Genomic DNA, 19,893 nt, shown 5'->3' on the forward strand with positions numbered 1-19,893 from the left:
CTCTACGAGGAGGCGACAGTTGAAGAGTGGAGCTGCGATGTCTTATAAAAACTGATTATACAAAGTTGATTCCTGGTACCAAATACACTATTTCAAGACGCAAGTTAATGATCAGCTCCTTTTGCGTGCGATCCACTGTTAAAGTCCAACGAACCATCACAGACATCAGACATTTAGCATGTGGATTATTGAGGGGCAGACCACCAGATTAAGGTGCTTTACTGCTGTTATTGTCCACTGATAATGTGACACTTCTTCACGCCGCACTTGTCAGTTGTGTAAAAGAGACACACACACATTCATCTCTCCATGTTTCATTTATCAACAGTGCAGCTCTGTAATTATGATTGATTTATAATCCTGGCAGTTGATCTATAGGACGTGTTTGAATGCACACAGCAGTGTTTCGAGGTGTGTGCGCGTGTGTGTGTGTGTGTGTGTGTGTGTGTGTGTGTGTGTGTGTGTGTGTGTGTGTGTGTGTGTGTGTGCGTGTCTAAAACTCACCCGGATTTTGTCCAGTTCTCCTCGATTGGCCGTCTGTTGTTTCTCTAATCGTTCGCTCAGCTGAGAGCAGATCTACGGGAAACAGAGAGACAGTTTAAGACTCGAGGTTCGTTCAGCTTCTGTGAACTCGATCAACAACTCAGCCATCGCAGCTCCTCTATTATTGTGATGACAAGAGTTGGTGCCAAGTGCGGGTGCTTCTTTTTAGGGGGAAGCAAATACGGTATTTTGTATTCCCGGCCAATAAGGGGGCCTCAACCGCCACGGGCTGTATTCCACATATTATAATGCAAAAGCTGAGACGTCTGTTCTCTGTTGGTGTGTTTGAATGGCACATCAATTCTTGAAAATGGCAACAGAGTCTTAAGTCTTAAATTCAAGCTTCATCACATCCACGGTGCTTCAAGCCACCTGCGACCTGTTACCACAAACGGTCACCTCCCTCAGGTGAGTGTTTGTCCCGGTAAAAAAACCCCAAAAAAAACAACAACTCAAACTATTCATTTACGGAGGCGTGAAATGGAAATCTTAGCTGCTAAACTTTCAAAGTGTTGGCACCAACTCGTCCCTCCAGACGGAAGCTGACTCACACAAAGTATATGAACAAAGACAGATTCAAAAAAAAAAAAAAAAAACTTTTCAGAAAGACAGATGAATGAACACAACATCTGATATTTTTTTGGGCCGCATACAAACAGGGCATAGACGTGTGTGTGTGTGTGTGTGTGTGTGTGTGTGTGTGTGTGTGTGTGTGTGTGTGTGTGTGTGTGGTTCCCCATGATGCACACAGTACTACATGATGTGGATGGAGTAGCTTTGGTGCATCTGAAGAAACGACTGGATGAACAAATAAATAAACACTTAATATCCTTTTGATAAGAATAAATGTATAATAAAAAATAAAAAACCAGTCACAACGATAAAGAGGATTTTACCAGGTCAGGCAATACAGATAAGTAATAATACACAAATTCTGTTATTATTATATTAGTATGTAGCAGTCTGTAGCAGTGGTGCTGCTAAGGTTGGAGGATAGGATGTATTTTGAAAATGGCAGTTTAGCAGGTGCAACTATATAAGTATTTTATAGTAGTCGAATCACACCGTGGGACAAAAAGGAACCAAAAATGTGACGTCCCATCAGATTCAAACCAAATCCATGCCCATGCAGTTAACCACAGATTTAAGACACAGAGTACTTAGTACTGTTCCACGAAGAAACACCCGGAAGTGTTTCCCACCTCTGCTGACTGAACACAACGCTGTGTGCACTACCCAGTGTTTCCCTTCTTGTTCGAGGCTCTTTGTAAGTCATTCTCCGTGGACTTCATCCTCTTAACTTTAAGTCCATTCGTGGGGTCATATTAGGTTCTGTTTTTCCAGCAGGGGCTCAAAGGATGTTGCAGGCATGATGAAGCATGATGAAGCATGTCACATCCTTACATATATCCAATCTCTTTATTAATTCTTCTTCTCCTTCTATACCTATATGAAACATGCTGACAGACATCGAGGCGCGCGCACACACACACACACACACACACACACACACACACACACACACACACACACACACACACTCACGAGCCTGTAGCTTACCGACGGACAGAGAAATCAATGTGACATGAGTCATCCTAGCGGGTACATCAGATCATCCCACCTCTCTGCAGACAGCCTGCCTATCTCTTGATCTATTCCCGCTCTCTGCATATCTCCTTCCCTGTGCAATATACTGTATAATAATGCTCCTCCTCCTTAAGAGAGCAATGTAAAGATCTGAAGCATCTTTGGCCGAGCAACTTTCTATCATTCGCCTCCTACGTGCAGCATGTGTCAATCTTTCTCTCCCGTCGCCCTCTTCTTCATTTGCTTGTAACTGATGTTACGGTTCCCAGCTCCCTACCCGTCCTTCATCGCCACCGACCACTTACAGGATCCTCTCTCGAGCGTGCATCTCTTTACTCTCCAATTTACGCTCTTTTTTTTTTTCCTTTACTTGACCTCCTCAGCGTTGTGCAGCGACCATTTCGTCTTCAGTCAAGTTTTTGTTGGAAGCAAGGCATTTTATTGGCCTTCAGATTTTGCCTGTAATTGGTAGAAGGGCTGAGAGGGACCTGGCGAGGAGGACGGTGCGTTCTGAGGGGAGTCGATGTAAGATGGGGCACTTGTCACTCTGGAGGGCAAAGAATCGTTATCGCAGCAGCATCTGCAAGCAAGCCGTCAAGGACTATTTAGACTTCTGGATGAACAGGGTAGTTGTTTTCTTCACTCCTGTTTTGATTTTTTTTTTTTGTGTCGCCTGTGACTGATCGTTAAGGCTCGAGACATAAAGACAGGTTTTTGTTTTAATGCTTTTTCATATTCGATTTTCTCCTCAGAACAATCTCAGTCTTAATTTAAACATTCCTTCTTAATAATTGATCCAGTCCTGCTGTAACTTTACTGCCCGAGGCCCCTTTTTTGTTTTCTTTCTTTTCGATAATACATGTTTGTAGTATGTATGCTTACAATGCACATAATGTGAGAGCATGAAATTTTAACCACGTCACATTTTTAACTTCATAGATGAAGCGTGGAACTAGAAGCAAACATTTAGGGTGGTTTGCTGAATCAAAAAAATGCTCGAAATATTTTGGAGGCTACGCCCAGATTCAAAATATTTTAAAAACTATGAGAAGTTAATGAAATGTTAATGGTAAGAGGACCTCAGAGACACAAGCGCTGGCACATGTCACTGTACCTGGCAAGTGCCCGGCTAGCCAGACTGAATCCACACCAGCTCCGCTCCTACAACTGGGGGGGGGGGGGGGGGGGGGGGGGGGGGGGGGAGAATTACAACGCACCACTTGACACTGTTTTTAGCTTCACTTTTAACAGTGTGCTCGAGGGGCAATTAGAACACAAAACTTCTCTGGCTCTAATCCCACAAAAAGAAACTTGGCATTCGCGGCCCATTGAAATGGGAAAATGCTATTTGAAGAATAATTCCAGTTATATGTGTCGGAAAACAACGCAGGCTATTTCGGGGCATTCCGCGACTTGTCAATGCTCGCGGATTGAAAGCTGTTGTCCTCCCTCTTCTCTCCCCTCCACACACTTCTGCTCATTCTCTCCCTCTCTCCCCCCTTTTGCTGTCACAAAATGAACTATTTTTGACAAAGCCTCATCTTCTCTCTTCGGTCTGCAGAGCTCTCAACTGCATGCTCGCGCACACGCACACGCACACGCACACGCACACACACACGACCATCAAATCCTGTCTCTTCTATCATGGCTGTGGACACCAGTTTTCAGATCTGCTTTGTTTCGACGCAGGTGAAGTTAAGGTCTATTTCTAAATTGGTCTTTCTGCTATTTCCGTCTGCCTCCACTGGGAGGAAAAGGAGGTGGATTGTTGCATAATGTCCCCGCGCTGATGGTAATAGTACTTGATCTGGGTAAGTTTATATTTAAGCATTAAGTGACAGGATGAGATCTGAAGAGGAGTCCAGACAGACAGAACTTAAAATATGTTCACAGGCTGATCCATCAAAGGCCCTGGGTTCACTTTAGGGACAGCTTGTAAAATTAGATATTTCTGCTTGTCAAACTAAATTTATGAAAGCAGATTGGTCTTAAAAGGTGTATTATTTTTAAATGATTTATTGCCGTGGTAATGGCTTGACCACAGCGTAGATCTGAAAAGACGAGCCAAATAAGGAACGATAAGTGGTGAAGGCTCACCTGTCAAAACATTCTGCCGACATGAAATGCACCACAACAGTCACGACTGCCTTTTAAGTGACGGTACACAAAATAAATGAAACTATAATTGACAGTAACAGATATATGACGAATGCATTTAATCAAATGTCCAAATGTTGTAGTCAGTGATGCCACGTGAGCAGAGTATGAAGGAGAATCTTAATGATGATGACTGCATGGCCTCGGTAAAGTATAAAAAGATGGTACTAAGAAAACAGAAGGGCTTTGTCAAAATCTATACTTTTTTTTTTTTATTAATGCTGAGCTTTATGAGCTAAAAAAAAAAAAAAAAAACAACAACCCAACATTCAAGCAGTGATTTACTCCTATGTGAAGACTGCCAACTGCTGGCAGCTTCTGGTCTCTGAATTTTTGTCCCGTCCCGTTTAAGGTTAAAAGTTATTCCTTTTGGGTCATCATCGTAAGTCGAGTTCAGCCCGCAAACTATTAACCCTTACATGCCTGGGACGTTTGTCTGACTCCATTCTCTGCCACTTCATCCATATATTAACATTATAATGCTTGGAATCTTTTCAGAGCATACGTATATCAAAGACCTTTATTTTAAATCCTTATTTATTTATCGATTTTACTTATTTATTTACCTTTCTTCATCTTCTTTTGTCCTCATACATGTCTTATCTGATCCGCTGCTAAAGACGCATGAGGATTTGTGTGTGTGTGTTAGGAGGTAAAGCAAATTGTAGCTGGCTTTCTGAGTTTAAAACTAAACTCAAAATCACAAAAACCAAGGAAACTGGCTTGCCAGAGTTTATAGTTTCACTTCCCTAAAGTGCGCTTGTGAGGGAAACGACACCGTTCAGTGATATGATTCATCCATTATATGGACCTGCCGGGAGGCTGGAGCCTATCCCAGCTGACTTTGGGCGAAGGTGGGGTACACCTGCACAGGTCGTCCTGTGATGGCCGCCAGTCCATCACAGGACGACAGACTGAAACAACCATTCACGCTCGATTCACACCGACAGACAATTTAGAATGCAAACCACCCACGAACATGATACGAATAGAACACAGTCCTATACTGTAGATGCAAAGTGGAAGGAAACAAAACTTTTTAATTTAATTGTGAAAATGATTTTTGTGCACAACTTTAACTATAAGTTTTAGATATTCAGTACGTACCTGCTTATATTCTCCAATAATGGAACCGTTCTTCTTAATCTCTGATTCAGACTTGTCGAGCTCCCGTCTGCACATCTCCTTCAGCTGTAGGAACAAACACAAACACACACACACACACACACACACACACACAGATAGTGTGTGTAGGCTGTTACATGGCAGGAACCGAGGAGAGAAGCCGATTCAGAGGCCCCAGAGACGACGCGACCGCCACGAAATGTAAGGAAGACAGAGAAAGGTATTGGCAGACTTGAAGCTCAGGGCAATGTCATGCCCTCTACGCAACCTTCTAGTCGAGCACATAAATCACTCAGAGTTGCACCGACACACGCACAACAAGACAGGAGACATTTGGAGAGAGCACTGGTAAGAGAGGGCGGCAGGTCTGTCCTCCGCCTCAAAGGAATTCAAAGGAAGTCCAAAAAAATAAACATCGGGGGGGGGGGGGGGGGGGGATGTAAGGGAATGTAATAACATTCATTAGGACTGGGCCCCCTACTTACTGCTTCTGGTTACACGTCAGGAAAATATAAGTTACAGTGTTGTTATTAAAGAATAGTAGAAAGGAATGAAAAGTTGCCAGGTTTTTCAAACTCACCCGACAACACAGAATCATTTACACCAGGGGTCTCCAACACGCTACTTGCTAGCCACTACTAGCTTGCTACCCACTTTTGAGTAGCTCGCTGAAGGTTTCAACAATATGCAGCGTTTGCTTTACACAGACTTATTTATATTAACGGCCGCCCCGGGTATATTTGGTGATCCATTTTAGGATTTCTATTTATTTATTTTCTACCTGGCCAGAGAACTGCACTATCAATGCGATCGATTATTGAGTGGACAGTCTCCCCACGCTCTCCTTCACCTTTGTCATTGTAACGGAGAGGGAACAGCCGGGGTTGAGCTGCAACCTCCGTGAAAGCACACAGAGATCGGAGGACAGAAGCTCGCACGACTGTCAACGTTTGCAAAAATGCAGCAGATTCTCACACTGAGCTGGAAAGAAACTGGTGGTCATAAATTAGGTAAATAATTAGTAAGTAATACATAATAAGCACACAGAAAAGAAAAGCATGCAAGTGTTGTTGAATTTAAGCTGTTCTGATGGGAAATGTTTGTGTTGAATATTAATTTGTTATTGTTCACAAAAAAAAAAGAAGCTTATTCCGTTGTTTTGGGTGGAGCTCAGCTATGTGAATGAATGTTACTAACCATGAGTAGCTCTCGGTCCCTTTCATTTTATCGAAGCAGCTCTCAGAGGAAAAAAAAAGGTTGGAGACCCCTGATCTACACTAATGAACACACCTTCATCAACACCTTCATCAACAGGAAGACACCTTAACAGTAACCTCAGTTTAGTTTATTTCCTTAAATCTATTCATATCAGGGACCATGTACAAAATGCATCCATCTGAAAAAGAGAAGGATGCTTTGTACCAGATTAAGCTACAAGATAATTTTCATCTGCAGTCCCTGGGCAGATGAATATTAGCTAGGTGAGGCAGTTTTGGTTTGATTTAAATCCTGCAGTCTTGGCTGTGTCCATCAAATAGACTGCTCAGTCACAGCCTGGCACATTAACACTGCATACCAGTCTGCTTCTTGACCTCAAGCCAGGAGATTTATGCAGCTTCTTTTACAGATTCCTTCACCTGAGAATTTCTGTTCCAACAGTAGCTATCCTTCCCTGCTATCTGTAACGCCGTGAGCCCACATGAGATTTGAAGGGGAAAATATACACTTCAGACACTCCAGCAGGACAAAGGGAATGGTTTTCCTCCACACAGACTCAGTTTTAATTGAGACAAAAGTGCCTTGTTATTTCCTCTGACCTGTGCAGACTCGTCCTCCAGTCGTCTCTTCTCGTCCTCCGAGTCCACAAGTTTCTGTTTGGTCAACAACAGCTCCTTATTCAGGGCGTCTGCCTTCTCCTCGGCCTGACACACAAAAACACACACGCTCAGGACAAAATAACCCACTGCTGATGAGGTCATTGGAAGTGAGACTCTCCCTACTTTCTTCTCAGTTTTCTCTCTACCAACTCTCTTTTCAAGATAAGTAAAAAAAAAAATCATACACACAAATGTGCAGCCTGCGTCACACACACACCGACACACCTTTTCTTTTCTTTTTTTTCTTTTTTTCCCAAAAACCCACACACAACCTTATTCTTTGACTATTAATTCAGCTCTTGCCACAAGCACACACACAACATCCTCACTTCTGTTCAATGTTCTTTCAGATGTGATGAATCACATTTTCATGAACACGTGTGCACGGTCAGTCACACCGAAGCACACAAACGTATTCTTTCTGTTTGGCTTACGTTGTCGAGGTCTTTGCGCAGGGCTATCTTGCTGCTAACCAGTTCATGTGCCAGGTCGTCATTCTCCTGCTCCAGACGCATGTTGGCCTCTTGCAAACGACGATTTTCCCGCTGGGCGGTAGGGGTGAGAGAGAAAGAGGGAGGAGGGCAGAGGGAAGCGGAAAAGAGGGGCGAGAGATTTGTCAGAATATAATAAACGAGCAAGACGAATAAAGCGATGACAAAGCAACGGTGACACCAGAAAAAGCGTGGAACAGCAAAACAGAGTATGAACACAGAAGTGAAGGGCCATGAAAGAGGAAGGACAGCGAGGGGATGGGCCGGGAGATGAAGTTAATCATGAGGAGCTGCCAATGAATGTGTAAACACGTCTTCCTGGTTCAGCAGTTTCTAGAGTAACGCAACAACATACATATGACAGTGTGGGAGTGTGAAGGTTCACTGTGATCAGGTGCATTGTAACAGTTTGTAATGTTTAACACGACAACCTGCTTGTACATTATTAACAACAATATGCAGCTATGCTAAAACCTGACACGTATACATGTCAAATAAAAAAGGTAGGAGCACAGTGACAGCAGGAGGACTCAAGATTTTTCATCTGCTTTCATCATCTGCTTGTCATCTCTGTGAATATATTTCACGTGTCCGTTTTTAGTACAGCTGGCTGCTGTTTTTACATGCAAGACATGGACTAATTGAGTCTATCTTGCAGATAGCGCACACATTCTTCTGCCTTTTATTGACATATTCCTGCTCAGCTTTCATTTGGAAAGAAATGTGTTAATATTTTTCATATCAGAGTAATACAGCCTGCTTTGTATGCTAAAACAGGACAAATGAAAATGACTCAAATGTGACCTGCTTGTTAAACTATGACCATCTGAGTGAATATACTCAAACTGACTGACTGACTGACTGAAGTCATCTTCAGAAACTTTTCTGCTAAATGCATGAGTGGATGAAAATCCACTTGAATAGCAATGTCATCCCAAGATGTTAGCTTTGACACACACAAAAAATGGTATTTGTGATTGATGATATTAATATCGTTAACATTGAACTGTCTTACAGAATGTGTAGATGATGGCTTTTTTGGGAATATGTAGTTTTTGTTTTTCAAACAAGGACTATCAAGGTCTACAGTAAAAATAGATTTAGTTGGTTCAGCTGCACGACGTAGCTGTTACATCAGCTCCTTATCTATACCACACAGTTTCATAAATATGAGATCAAACATAATGCTTGCGATATTTAGATAGTTAAATCATTAACCATATCAATATAAATTTAGACAACAAAAATGTGTCTCTTCCACTTGCTATGTTGCTGACAGAATTTGCTGCAGCCCTTTAAAGATGTCATGCTGCCACATAAGAGGGATTCAAAGGATCCTGATCCTGTCAGAAGACCCGAGATAGACTTATCCATTTGAAAAAATAGAAATAACTTATTTTAAATTCTAAATTTTAAATCAAATTTTCAGTTTTCGCCATTTAATTTGCCCTGAATATTGTGAGCATATGTCTACCTCGTATCTCTCGATGGGGGCCTCCTGTTGCTCCTGTTGCTCCCGCATGGTGTGGTACTCCTTCTCAAATTTCTTCAGCTTCTTTTGGCTGATCTGCTGGGCAGTGAGAGTAAAAAAAAAACCAAATGTTTGGTAATTATACACATGATAAAGAAAGGAAATAGAAACTAGCCTGCTAGTCTTTGGCTGATGCACTTACAGTGGCTGCCAGTGGAGAGTTTTTCAAATCTTTTGTAAACAAGGATGCAAGATTGTTAATCTTTACTTGACTCTGGCTTTCATTAGAGCAGTCCAACATTATAACAACATGTAAATGAACATATGGAGTGATTACTGCCCAGTTTGCTACTGTTATCTTGACTGACAAGCTGCTGGGTTGCTGGGAAATCGATGTTCACACAGTACAGGGTAACTCACCTCACCTTACAGGTCTTAGATATGTGCAAAAATAAAAACAAGAAAAAAAATACGTGAACCCTTAGGAATTCTAATATTTGTCAATTATGAACAAACACAATCTATTTGAATAAATGACACAAATCCTTGTGTTATCCTTGTAGACACTGAATCCATAATAAAATGTTAAGACTGGAGGCTGGGAAAGTATCTTAAGCCTAATGACGTCAATGAAAGCTAATGGGAGTCAGGAGGTAACAAACCTGGAGGGCGATCAATGAAACAAGATTGAAATTTCGGATTAAAAGCTATTTGGACTCATAATAAAACATTTAAAACATCTTGAGTTTGTTATTCACAATAGGCACCTGCTGATGAGACCACAGAAAACGTATTTATAATCAAGATTCATGGATTTGCATCAAGTTAGAGAGTACTCTCAAAGAGTCTCTAAGGAGATATTAATCACGCCACAGTGAAACCGTCTCTTTTCTCCGAATGTGGACAACTTGTCATCAGTGAGGGGAAAATTGATTCCCAAGTTTATCAAGATACTAGGGTGGCTGTCCAGCTGAATCTCAGTGGAAGCTGGCAGGACAATGATGGTAAACACTTGGAGTAAACCTACAACAGAATGGATTTAAGCAGGAAAAAGTCTGAAGCAACCCAAAGTCAGACCCTAACCCAAAAGAGATACTGTGGAACGAACTGGAGGAGCTGTTCACACCAAACATCCAGCGATTATGAATATAACATTGTGTAGGTCTGACTCACATCTCGGGGATTATTTGAGGTTATTGCTGCCAAAGGAGGTTGGACCAGTTATTAAATCCAAAGACTCACTTCCACCAGCATTGGCAAAGTTTAATTAATGTGTGCACAATAAAGACAGGGCAGATTTTAACTGTTTGTGTTGTTAATTTAAATAGACTGTGCTTGATTATACTTTTGATTTATGATCAGATCACATTTTATGGCCAATGAATGCATAAAACCAGGTAAGCGTTCACATCTTTAACATCTGACTGGAAAGACATTGTCTTTTCCAATCATGGATTACATTGTATCATCAGTTTCACACTACACTGCAGCTGTTGTATCATTTTACAGTTATGCTCTGGTCTTGAATGGTTTCGAAATGTGTTCCAGATACTGTGAGCAAGTCTCCCTCGGCAGATCAAGTTAAATTTCAGCCGTTCACACCATTCATCATCTTACTGTTGAACCAATAGATACATAATTTACTACACAGAGTTCAGGTGCAGCGTTTCACCTCAGACGAATTGAAACAGCATCCTGAACGCTATGTGCCAGATTTTCAGCATAAAAGACAGAATCAACACTGACATCAAGACCGGCTTGTACATTCTGTGGATTTTGAATGCGTCTAGCTCCAGCTGCACCATCATCAATGCATCGTCTTTGCACATTTGCCTGCATCCCCATGTAGCAGTCTCAGCTTCAGTTTTATACTCATGTATTTGATCCTCTAAAAGTCCTCAGCATTCATCACCTACTGATGTAGGCAGAACTGGGTTAGCATAACCCACATGTTGCTCTGCTCTAAGTGTGTCGACATGTGTTCTTTTAGTGTATTTGGTCGCACAGTCTGTTCTGTAAAAGGGAAGAAAAAGTACAGGAGGTCATTCAGGGGAAGAAATGCCTCATCCATCTCCTTTCTCATTGTTTTTTTCATCCTCTCTATCACAGGCTTCATGGACAGCTGGGCCTTAAGAAGCTACGACTTAGAGGGGCGATTAGGAACAGAGCATCCACGGCAGTACAGCCATAATTTGTAGACTTCAATTATAAATTAGCAAGTTACCTGTGCAGTACAATCAGCCTTTTTTTTTTTCCTTAAAGCCCACTAACAAGCAGCATATTCTAGAGCGACCTGCCCGCTCTCCTGTGAATTGCTCGGCTCTATATTTACTGTGTAACACAAAAAGTGTTGCAGAAAAGCAAAGCTAAAACTGCATATGGCTGTATACAAATATCTATGTATACGTGCTCATACTTAATGGAAAGCAGAGAGCTGCTGTATGAGGAAGGCCTAAGGTGATAAAAACTAAAGCACTGAGGAAAATGAAAAAGACTGACAAGAAATAAAAAAAAAAAAAAAAAAAAAAAAAAACTTTCAGTTTTTATTCAAATTCCCTGGTCAATTTGCATACAACTAGCTCTAAAAGTCAAAAGGTTGGCAGACAAGAAGAGGAAGTAGGTGTAACAACTACACACTGAGACAACATAAATGACCTGCTTTGACCCTGAGATTGTCTCCTGAATAAATTTTGTGAACTGACAGTAGTTTATGAGTGTGTTTGGCACAGAAAATATACAAATGATGATGACCTTTGACTGCAATTATGAAGTAAATAGTTTAAAAACGTTTTCCTTTTAATACCAACGACCTGAACTCCCACAGATATTTGTCACTATAACAGTTCAAAGATGGATTATTGACCTTCTCTTCTTTAAACAGGATCAAATCTTCTTTTACATGTTTGTGTTATTTCCACTATGAGGTTTATGACGCAGGGGAGGAAGGAGTCAAAAGTTCAAGGACACAGATGTTGGACCTTTACCTCTGGTATATCAATAAAATATATTTTAAGGTGTGATAAATCTAACTCTGAAATCATAGTGGTGTTAAAAAAATGTCATATGACAAATAACATACAACTAATCTGAGCAAAAACTGTGAATGAAGTTGGAACCCCCTGCAACCCAGACAGATTTGTGGTCCAATCAGAAGGCAGTATCATCAGTCAATGAAGGCAGCAGTAATCTGTTCAATTAATCCTCCTGTAGTGACATCCATGCCTCAGATTAGCCCTTCCTTCACTTAGATTCAATTTCCAGCTCCAACAGTATAGTAGTCACCAAATGACTTCCTGGAAATATTTTCACTTGCCAAATCAAAATGACTTAATAAAGCAGCCTGCAGTAAATGGGATATTTATATACTTCTATGTAATTACCTGGATGTATTATATTCAAATAGGAACAGAGAAACCATCAAAACACAAGCACAGTTAAACAAAGAGCTCATACGAGTCAACTAAGACACAAAAAGCATACATACATTTAAGAATGTGATTCCTCTGAGATGCCTCGTCAGCCCATCTCATGATATATATTCACAAGTTATGGCTCCAATGTGAACACTGAAGCACCTTCAACACCGCCTGGTCCAGTTACCTCTGATTTACTTCCACTGGATTTTTCCTTGCTGTAGGAGTTCATTGTGTGGTCTCACTGCTGCCCACCTGCCTAACCGGGAACCGAGCAGTTCAACTGTCTCTCCATGCCGGCTCCTTCACAGAGTTTGTGCTAATAAATATCTCTGCCCAAAGTTACCTTCAAAGTCAGGTCCTGTAAACTGGGCCAGGCCATTCAAAACAGGTCAGGACACAGGTGTGAGTGTGTGTGTGTGTGTGTGTGTGTGTGTGTGTGTGTGTGTGTGTGTGTGTGTGTGTGTGTGTGTGTGTGTGTGTGTGTGTGTAAGATACAGAGAGACAGAAGTGTGTGTTGGTTTTATCTGTCAAATCCGTGTTAAAGCCCAACAGTGCCCCCTACTGGTATTTGAGCAACACTGCAGGACCATAGAACTTTTATAACCCATTCTGACCCAATCATTTAAAAATCCAACATGCTGATTGGTTTTGTTTTTCTGTTTCAAATATTATATATTTTTCTGACTATTTCTAAGGCCATCAACTGTGTCACATAAAAAAAATGTCTATATTTGTTTTTTTTTTATAAAACCTGGAAGTAAGATATTTAACACTAAATAGTGAGCTGAACCTGAAGTGTCAGATGTTTGTCTGAGAGGCTGAATTGACACAGCTACCACTCCATTATGTTCTTATGTACTCTAAACTCACCTTTATGCTACAGGCCAGCTCCATCAGTTTTTTGGCGTTCTCCTCAGAGCGGTACCTCTTCGGAACTGGGACACGAAAGAATTTCAGAGCACCCTCGAAGTCCGTCTGGATTAGATCGTCTTTTGATGTCTGAGGAAAAAGACGATAACACAAAGGGAAGTCAGGCAGACATTTACATTATCCAAGCCCAAAATCCTGTTGGGCAAACTTTCATTTCCTTTTTTGTAACATGAAGAAACACAATTAAGTAAGACAATGTTCTGGTTTGGTAAAGAAATATAGGACAAATATGATTAAGGGCAGGTTTATGAGAATACAGCTGAACTCCACAAATCAATCTAAACAAAAAGCTGTTCAAAAGAATTTGTTTTCAATGATTGAATTTTATTATTGAAGCCAAACTCGCCCTTAACAAAAAGCATGTGCACTGCTTGCAGCACAGAACAGTGGGGTGACACTGAGCATGTGTCTCACCTGCTCACATGTGCCAACGTCTAAACTCTTTCCAAAGCTTGATCTTCTGTTGGCAACATGCTCCCCGTTTCTGTTTCTGCTCAGAGCTGTGGTTGTCAGTGTGTGTCTGAGTGTGTGTGATGTTTGGGATATCTTACCTTCAGAAGTGCCAAAGCTACATTGAAGATCACACTGATGCCCTGAGGTTAACAAAAAACAGACTCTATTGAGAAATTTAATTACTGTTGGTTGAACAAAATTACTGTAGTTATGCTGTGCAACTGACTCACAGGATTTTCTGACATCAATGGACAAACAGATACTTTTTTCAGATTAATTCAAAATAAAAGTAATTTATCTAAGCTGCAGCCCTCATTTTAGTGGTGTAGTTGTTTGCTACACTGTCTGCTACTCTTTCTTAGTTAGTGCTGTCAGACTCAATGGGGGTAGTTTGGATTTTCTCCATGGGATCTTGAGGACGGTTGTTTAGCTTAGAGCACCGTGCTAGAAGGTCAATCTTCACCTCCGTCTGAGGTTGTGCGTGTGATCTGAGGCAAGTTTCCCCGGGTCTGTCCATAATTCTGAACAGTCTCCCAGCTTCTGTTGCTGTGATGCTTCACTACTACTCAGCTGATTAATGAGACATGAGTTTCACTTGATGTAGCACTTGAAACTCAGGCTATAAAATTATGTTTGTGTCATGACACAAGAAACCCTTTCCTCATGCTCTTTGAAGTAGATATACAAGTGAATAGACTTTTTGTCTTGACCTTGCAGGTTTTTGCTCCAAAACAAACACTGAAATGTCGTATTTCTATCACTTAAAATATCGTTATTATATCAGCTCCAGCAAGCTTTCACAAATTATTCTGCAGTCATTAAATCAGTCAGTCAATGACGAGAGAGACATCGTGATCAAATCAAACAGGACACATCCAAACTCAGTTTGGAGTGTACTTCTGTATTTCAGTTCCATTACGTGTAATTTTTCTACATGTGTAAATGTACATATGCATGTGCATAAATAGAAAAAAATAGATGAAGTCAATTGGTTGAAAGTAAAACATTACAATGTAACCACAATGTGTACCACAAAAGTATTTTTTAAAGTATTTGTCAACTGTTCGTGTTGTTATTACCAACCTCACACAGTAGCAGGTCGATTATATGGAAGACCATGTAAAGAGGGAACTTGGCTGTGAAGAGGGTGAGGAACCACTGAGAGGCGTACATATGAGCCTCCAGACCCACGTTCAGGAAATGGTTGTACAGGTCTGGTATATATTCCTGGTAAAGACAGATAGAACGCAAACGACAGACAGAAGGGAGGAGAAGAAAACGAGTAAACAGAAAAGAGGACGTGGAATTTGACAGAGGGATGTGGAGAGAAAGAAATGGGAGATGTAAATAAATAGAAAAAGTTCAACACAAAAAGATATAAGATATTGTCAGTCTGATTATGTGTGACACAGTGGTCAGGTGTCACTTTTAGAATAAAGCACTTTAGATCTGATAATGCAACACACAAACCTGCATGAGTCTCTCAAGTTGAAAAAACTTGCAGTGTAAATCCTCAAAGTTCTGCTTGAAAAGGTCCCTGAGCCCGTAATCAAACATGATCTTAACCAGCACACTGAAAGCTTGCTCCTCTGGCATCTGAAGAAAACAAGACATTTAGTCATCAGTGCCTGACACCAGTTCAGACCTTAATGATACAGGACAGGTTTCGTATGTAGTTCACAAGGCCCCCTTACAAAGATCTGTTTCTAAAAAGAAAGACACTCTTTGTCTAGTAGGTGGCGGTGCTGGCATTTCAAAGGATTGCAAGGGTGCCTGAAATGAAGCCACACTTAGGTGGCAGGTGGACATGACCATATTTTCCCATTACATATACAAATACGATTCTACATCCAGCTGTGTTTTTAAGATAACCTAACACCTGCTGTCTGGGTTTTGAGACATTAGACATTGAAATGAAAACCCAAGCCAGTTCTCCCATGTTGCAGAAGGTCATAAAGATACCAATGTCAAATGAAAACAAAACAGTCCCTCGTAACTTCTGACATTGTTTGAAAAGCTTGGATTTTTTTTCTGCACTTCATTGGTATGTGAACTCACATGCAGTAGCAGCACTGCGGCCAAGAAAGATTGTCCCTGGCAGTAACCAATCTCCTCATCATAAACAGAGTAAGCCTGAAGGAAAGGGCAAAAGCAAACAGACACACGTTTCACAGTTAGTTCAAAAATTCACAATACTGAGGTAAAGAAATGGTGGTTGATTTAAATACAAATACAAATAAAATTCCTGAAGACTGAGCAAACCAGCCCAAGGCTACAAAACAAATGTAAATACTAATACGGTATTCAGTTAGAAAGATGGCCGTATGGCTCAGACTCCACTGGACGTTTAACACAGTTTTAAATTAAACAGAAAAATTGAAAACACTTAGAAGAAAAACAGCCGTTGCCGGCACACCATCACAGTAAGTCAAATAGAAACTCTACAAATATTTAGTTTTTTAACCCTCAGCAGACTTGTTTGACATAAGAGCACTTGAACGATGCTGCACAAGCGGAGAGTAACTTCTAGTCATTTTTTCCCCTTTTTGGAAATCTTAAGTTGTTGCTGTGAAAGCTGTTGAGCACATGAACAATAAAGGTTTATGGGTTTATAGTTTATGGGTTTACGGGTTCATGGGTTGTGTGTGATTTCACTGTGAATTGTACAAAGAGTAGCATTACGAAAGCAATGAAGAAAGGCATGGAACAGGAAAGGATCAGAAGAAATAAAGTCCAGCTGGAGTGAGAAATGTAAGTATTGTGAGAAGTTCAGACTGATAAAGAGAGAGAAATGCTGGCGTCGATGAAATGGAGTAAATATTAGGGGAGAGAATGAGAAAAAAGGGCTGTGGTGGCCTACTGAGCTACAAACACAAATAATGAGGGCAAGTCAAACAAAAAGTGTGGATCAATCCATACACACAGGAAGGGGAGGGCCCACTGAATTATTCAAACACACCTGAGGAGGTGCTTGTCTGGGAAGAGATGGATGCCCTCACCTGAGTTATACATAATAAATGAAACGGAACTGAAAAGAACTAAACAGCAGTCAGGCCATTCAATGGAACTATAGATGTGTGCATGTATACTCTATATGCACATGTGCATTTTCATGACAAAAGAGCGTTTGATGATCAAAATTGTTTTATGAGAAGTTACAAGGTTTGTGTACGTGTGTGCACGTTAGTGTGTGAGAGTCATTGATGTGTGTTTGTGGGTTCGATTAGAAACCTATTTCGCTTTTCCAGACACGCCAGTGACTGTAATGAACTCACTGAACCACCCAGTACCAGAGTGGCGGTGTTAATTAATGATCACTTCATTTTAGTGTTGGCAACTCTCACTACTGCTCTACAAACTTTATCATCAGACCTACTGTACAACAAGTTATTTACATAGTAATTACACCATATTCCAGGGAAACATGTGATTCAATTTCACATGCAGATAACTCTTACTCCCAAGTAGTTCCAGTAATAAACACTACTGCTACCAAAAGACCAATTCTTTATGTTTCACCTGCATAACTTAATAAAAAGTTTTTTAATTACAGCATCTTCATTCAAGGTCAGGAGGTTACAAACGCATGTCAAAAGGCCAAACTGTCAACTAAATTGACCTACGATCACCAGAGACGGGGAGGACTCATTAATCACAACTCCTCACTATGACAGATCAGATGTTTCCCAAGTTTTCCACATGGGACACATATTTACCACATGTTACAAATTATGATAATTTGGGAAAAATGTCTGGAAAGGTTTTTCACATGGGAATCTACATAGGCTTCACACAGTACACCATGAATATGTTTCAGAATCAAATGATTCACATGTCCAAAATCACATCTCATGTGGTCACATGAGATCACATGAGTTTTTGCACACATAAAACCTGTAAGGGCTGGCAAACATTTTACAGATGTATCCTGGAATTTATGTGGAATTAAACTTCATGCAAATGGCACAGATGATGTCCTGTAACAAGATTCAGTAAAGATAGAGATAAACATATGCATTTTCTATAGTAAACTTAAGTTTAAAAGCAGCCAATGTGGCGACTGAGTAGAGTTCAGATTGCTGCTGACTTGTTTCTGCGGTTGTGCTCACAGAATAAAATCAACCTCCTACATGTGCATTAGTGTACAACCTTGCAGATCTTGTACAGCGAGTCTTGTCCATCTCCTCCGGTGTCTTTGAAGTAGTCATGAGCAGGGAATGTCCTGTTAATGTCCCTGGTGATAGCGCTGTCCTGAGGAGACTCCTAAAAGTGAGACAAAGGAGGGGAGATAGAAGGTCAAAGTGAGTGAAAGGAGGTGCAGAGAGAGATAGAGATTCTGTAACTTAAAAGAGTCCACAGGACATTTTTTTATAATTGGGTCTCCATGAAGAGAAAAGTTCCACAGAGACCCAGCAGTGGTCAGTGTTCTGCAGTGTGTGGTAGACCCACATATTGCTGAGAGGGTGAATAACTAGTCACAGAGTGTTCCCTTCGACTGTACAGACTGTCCACAGCTCCGTGTCTCTCTTCTCACCACTCTGTCCATTCCAGCTCTGATCTAATCAATTCTAGAACATAACATGTGATTCTTGTGTTCCCAAAAAAAATAAATACATAACTTAATATTTACTGACAATGCTCAAACAGCTGTGACAAACAGAAGAGAAACATTAAAGGAAAACAGACCATTACCGCAGAGAGATATTGGTTTACCATAAATGTTGTGAAACAAATAACATATGAACAATTTTGCTATTGTCAATAGTGGAACTAGAACTTGAATTTACTTATTACATAATGTATAAAACTTTGCAGTTAGTAGAGAAAAACTCTGATATGCTGACCTACTTCACAGTGATGTCAACTAGGCCATTTGGTAGAAAAATACCCAGAGCCTGAAATACTGTACTGTTTAATACCAGGCTGATAAGAGAGTGTTTGGCTTTCATTGTTAAACCTTCTACCATCTACAGAATTGTAACAGCCGAGTCAAGTCTAAGACTTTACAGAGAGATAGATGGATGACTAACGGCAAGTTACGTGTTAAGGTGTAAATAAAAGTATATGCACAAAGAAAGAAAGACTTTTTTTTTTTCTCCAAAAAATAAACTTGCTGTCAGCACTACAACTTGAGAAATAGAGTGCGCAATCTTGCTTTCCCTAAAAAAATGATGTCATTTAATTTGGGCCGAATGGTGCCAGAAAGAAATAGCACAAGACACGAGTGTACAGCCATGCCGTGCTATGAGTTGAGCTAAATGCTACTGCAAGCATGCTAAGACGCTCCGAATGACATTGTTACCATGCTGCTGCCGTCACCATCTTTGTCTAAAGTCTAAAAAGTCTGTTGAGCTGTTTCACCCAGAACTGCTAACATAGAGCTAACAGTGGCACCAGAGGAAAGGTGAAGGGAAAACTCGAGTCTTGAGGATTTATCCCCCGGGGACCATGAATGTACGTACAAACTTTACATGAATGTCCTTTCAGTAGCTTGTCGAGATATTTCAGTGACGACCAAACGACTGACGGACCAACGTTGGCCTCGCCAGAACTGACCCACGAGCGTGGCTAAAAAAGACGAGTATGGCGAAACAAGATTAGGCAGGAATGTTCAAGGTCAGGATACACTGACAAAGTATAATCTGGTATTTGCTTGAATGTAGGTAGCAACACGTATATATACACACACACCACATCACCAACTGCACAGAGTACATACACGAGCCTGAAGAAGCATATTTCTTTGGGATATCCCTCCACTGTGATGACAGAGCACCACACGCTGAAAATACCACACACACCGATCACTAAATACTCGAGTCTAAACTAGCTTGGCTTTTCAA

At 40.8% G+C, this 19,893-nt stretch overlaps 1 protein-coding gene across 4 annotated transcripts in view; it reads right to left on the bottom strand.

Moving 5' to 3' along the window:
- The window catches only part of LOC138206776 (rab GTPase-activating protein 1), a gene marked incomplete at its 3' end in the record, with an annotated part of 68,444 nt that overhangs the window by 2,463 nt on the left and 46,088 nt on the right, over window positions 1-19,893 (bottom strand). For 2 of the 4 annotated variants that reach the window (XM_069163716.1, XM_069163713.1), the window contains 11 exon segments: window positions 505-576; window positions 5,395-5,478; window positions 7,230-7,334; window positions 7,724-7,834; window positions 9,255-9,350; window positions 13,538-13,666; window positions 14,149-14,190; window positions 15,134-15,277; window positions 15,521-15,646; window positions 16,109-16,183; window positions 18,200-18,313. In XM_069163716.1, the coding sequence (XP_069019817.1) occupies window positions 505-576; window positions 5,395-5,478; window positions 7,230-7,334; window positions 7,724-7,834; window positions 9,255-9,350; window positions 13,538-13,666; window positions 14,149-14,190; window positions 15,134-15,277; window positions 15,521-15,646; window positions 16,109-16,183; window positions 18,200-18,313 (1,098 nt within the window). 4 annotated transcript variants of the gene reach the window in all.

This window comes from Embiotoca jacksoni, unplaced genomic scaffold (assembly GCF_022577435.1).
Source record: "Embiotoca jacksoni isolate LCO1_2020_lvr unplaced genomic scaffold, fEmbJac1.0.p SCAF_10, whole genome shotgun sequence".
Classification (NCBI taxonomy): domain Eukaryota; kingdom Metazoa; phylum Chordata; class Actinopteri; family Embiotocidae; genus Embiotoca; species Embiotoca jacksoni.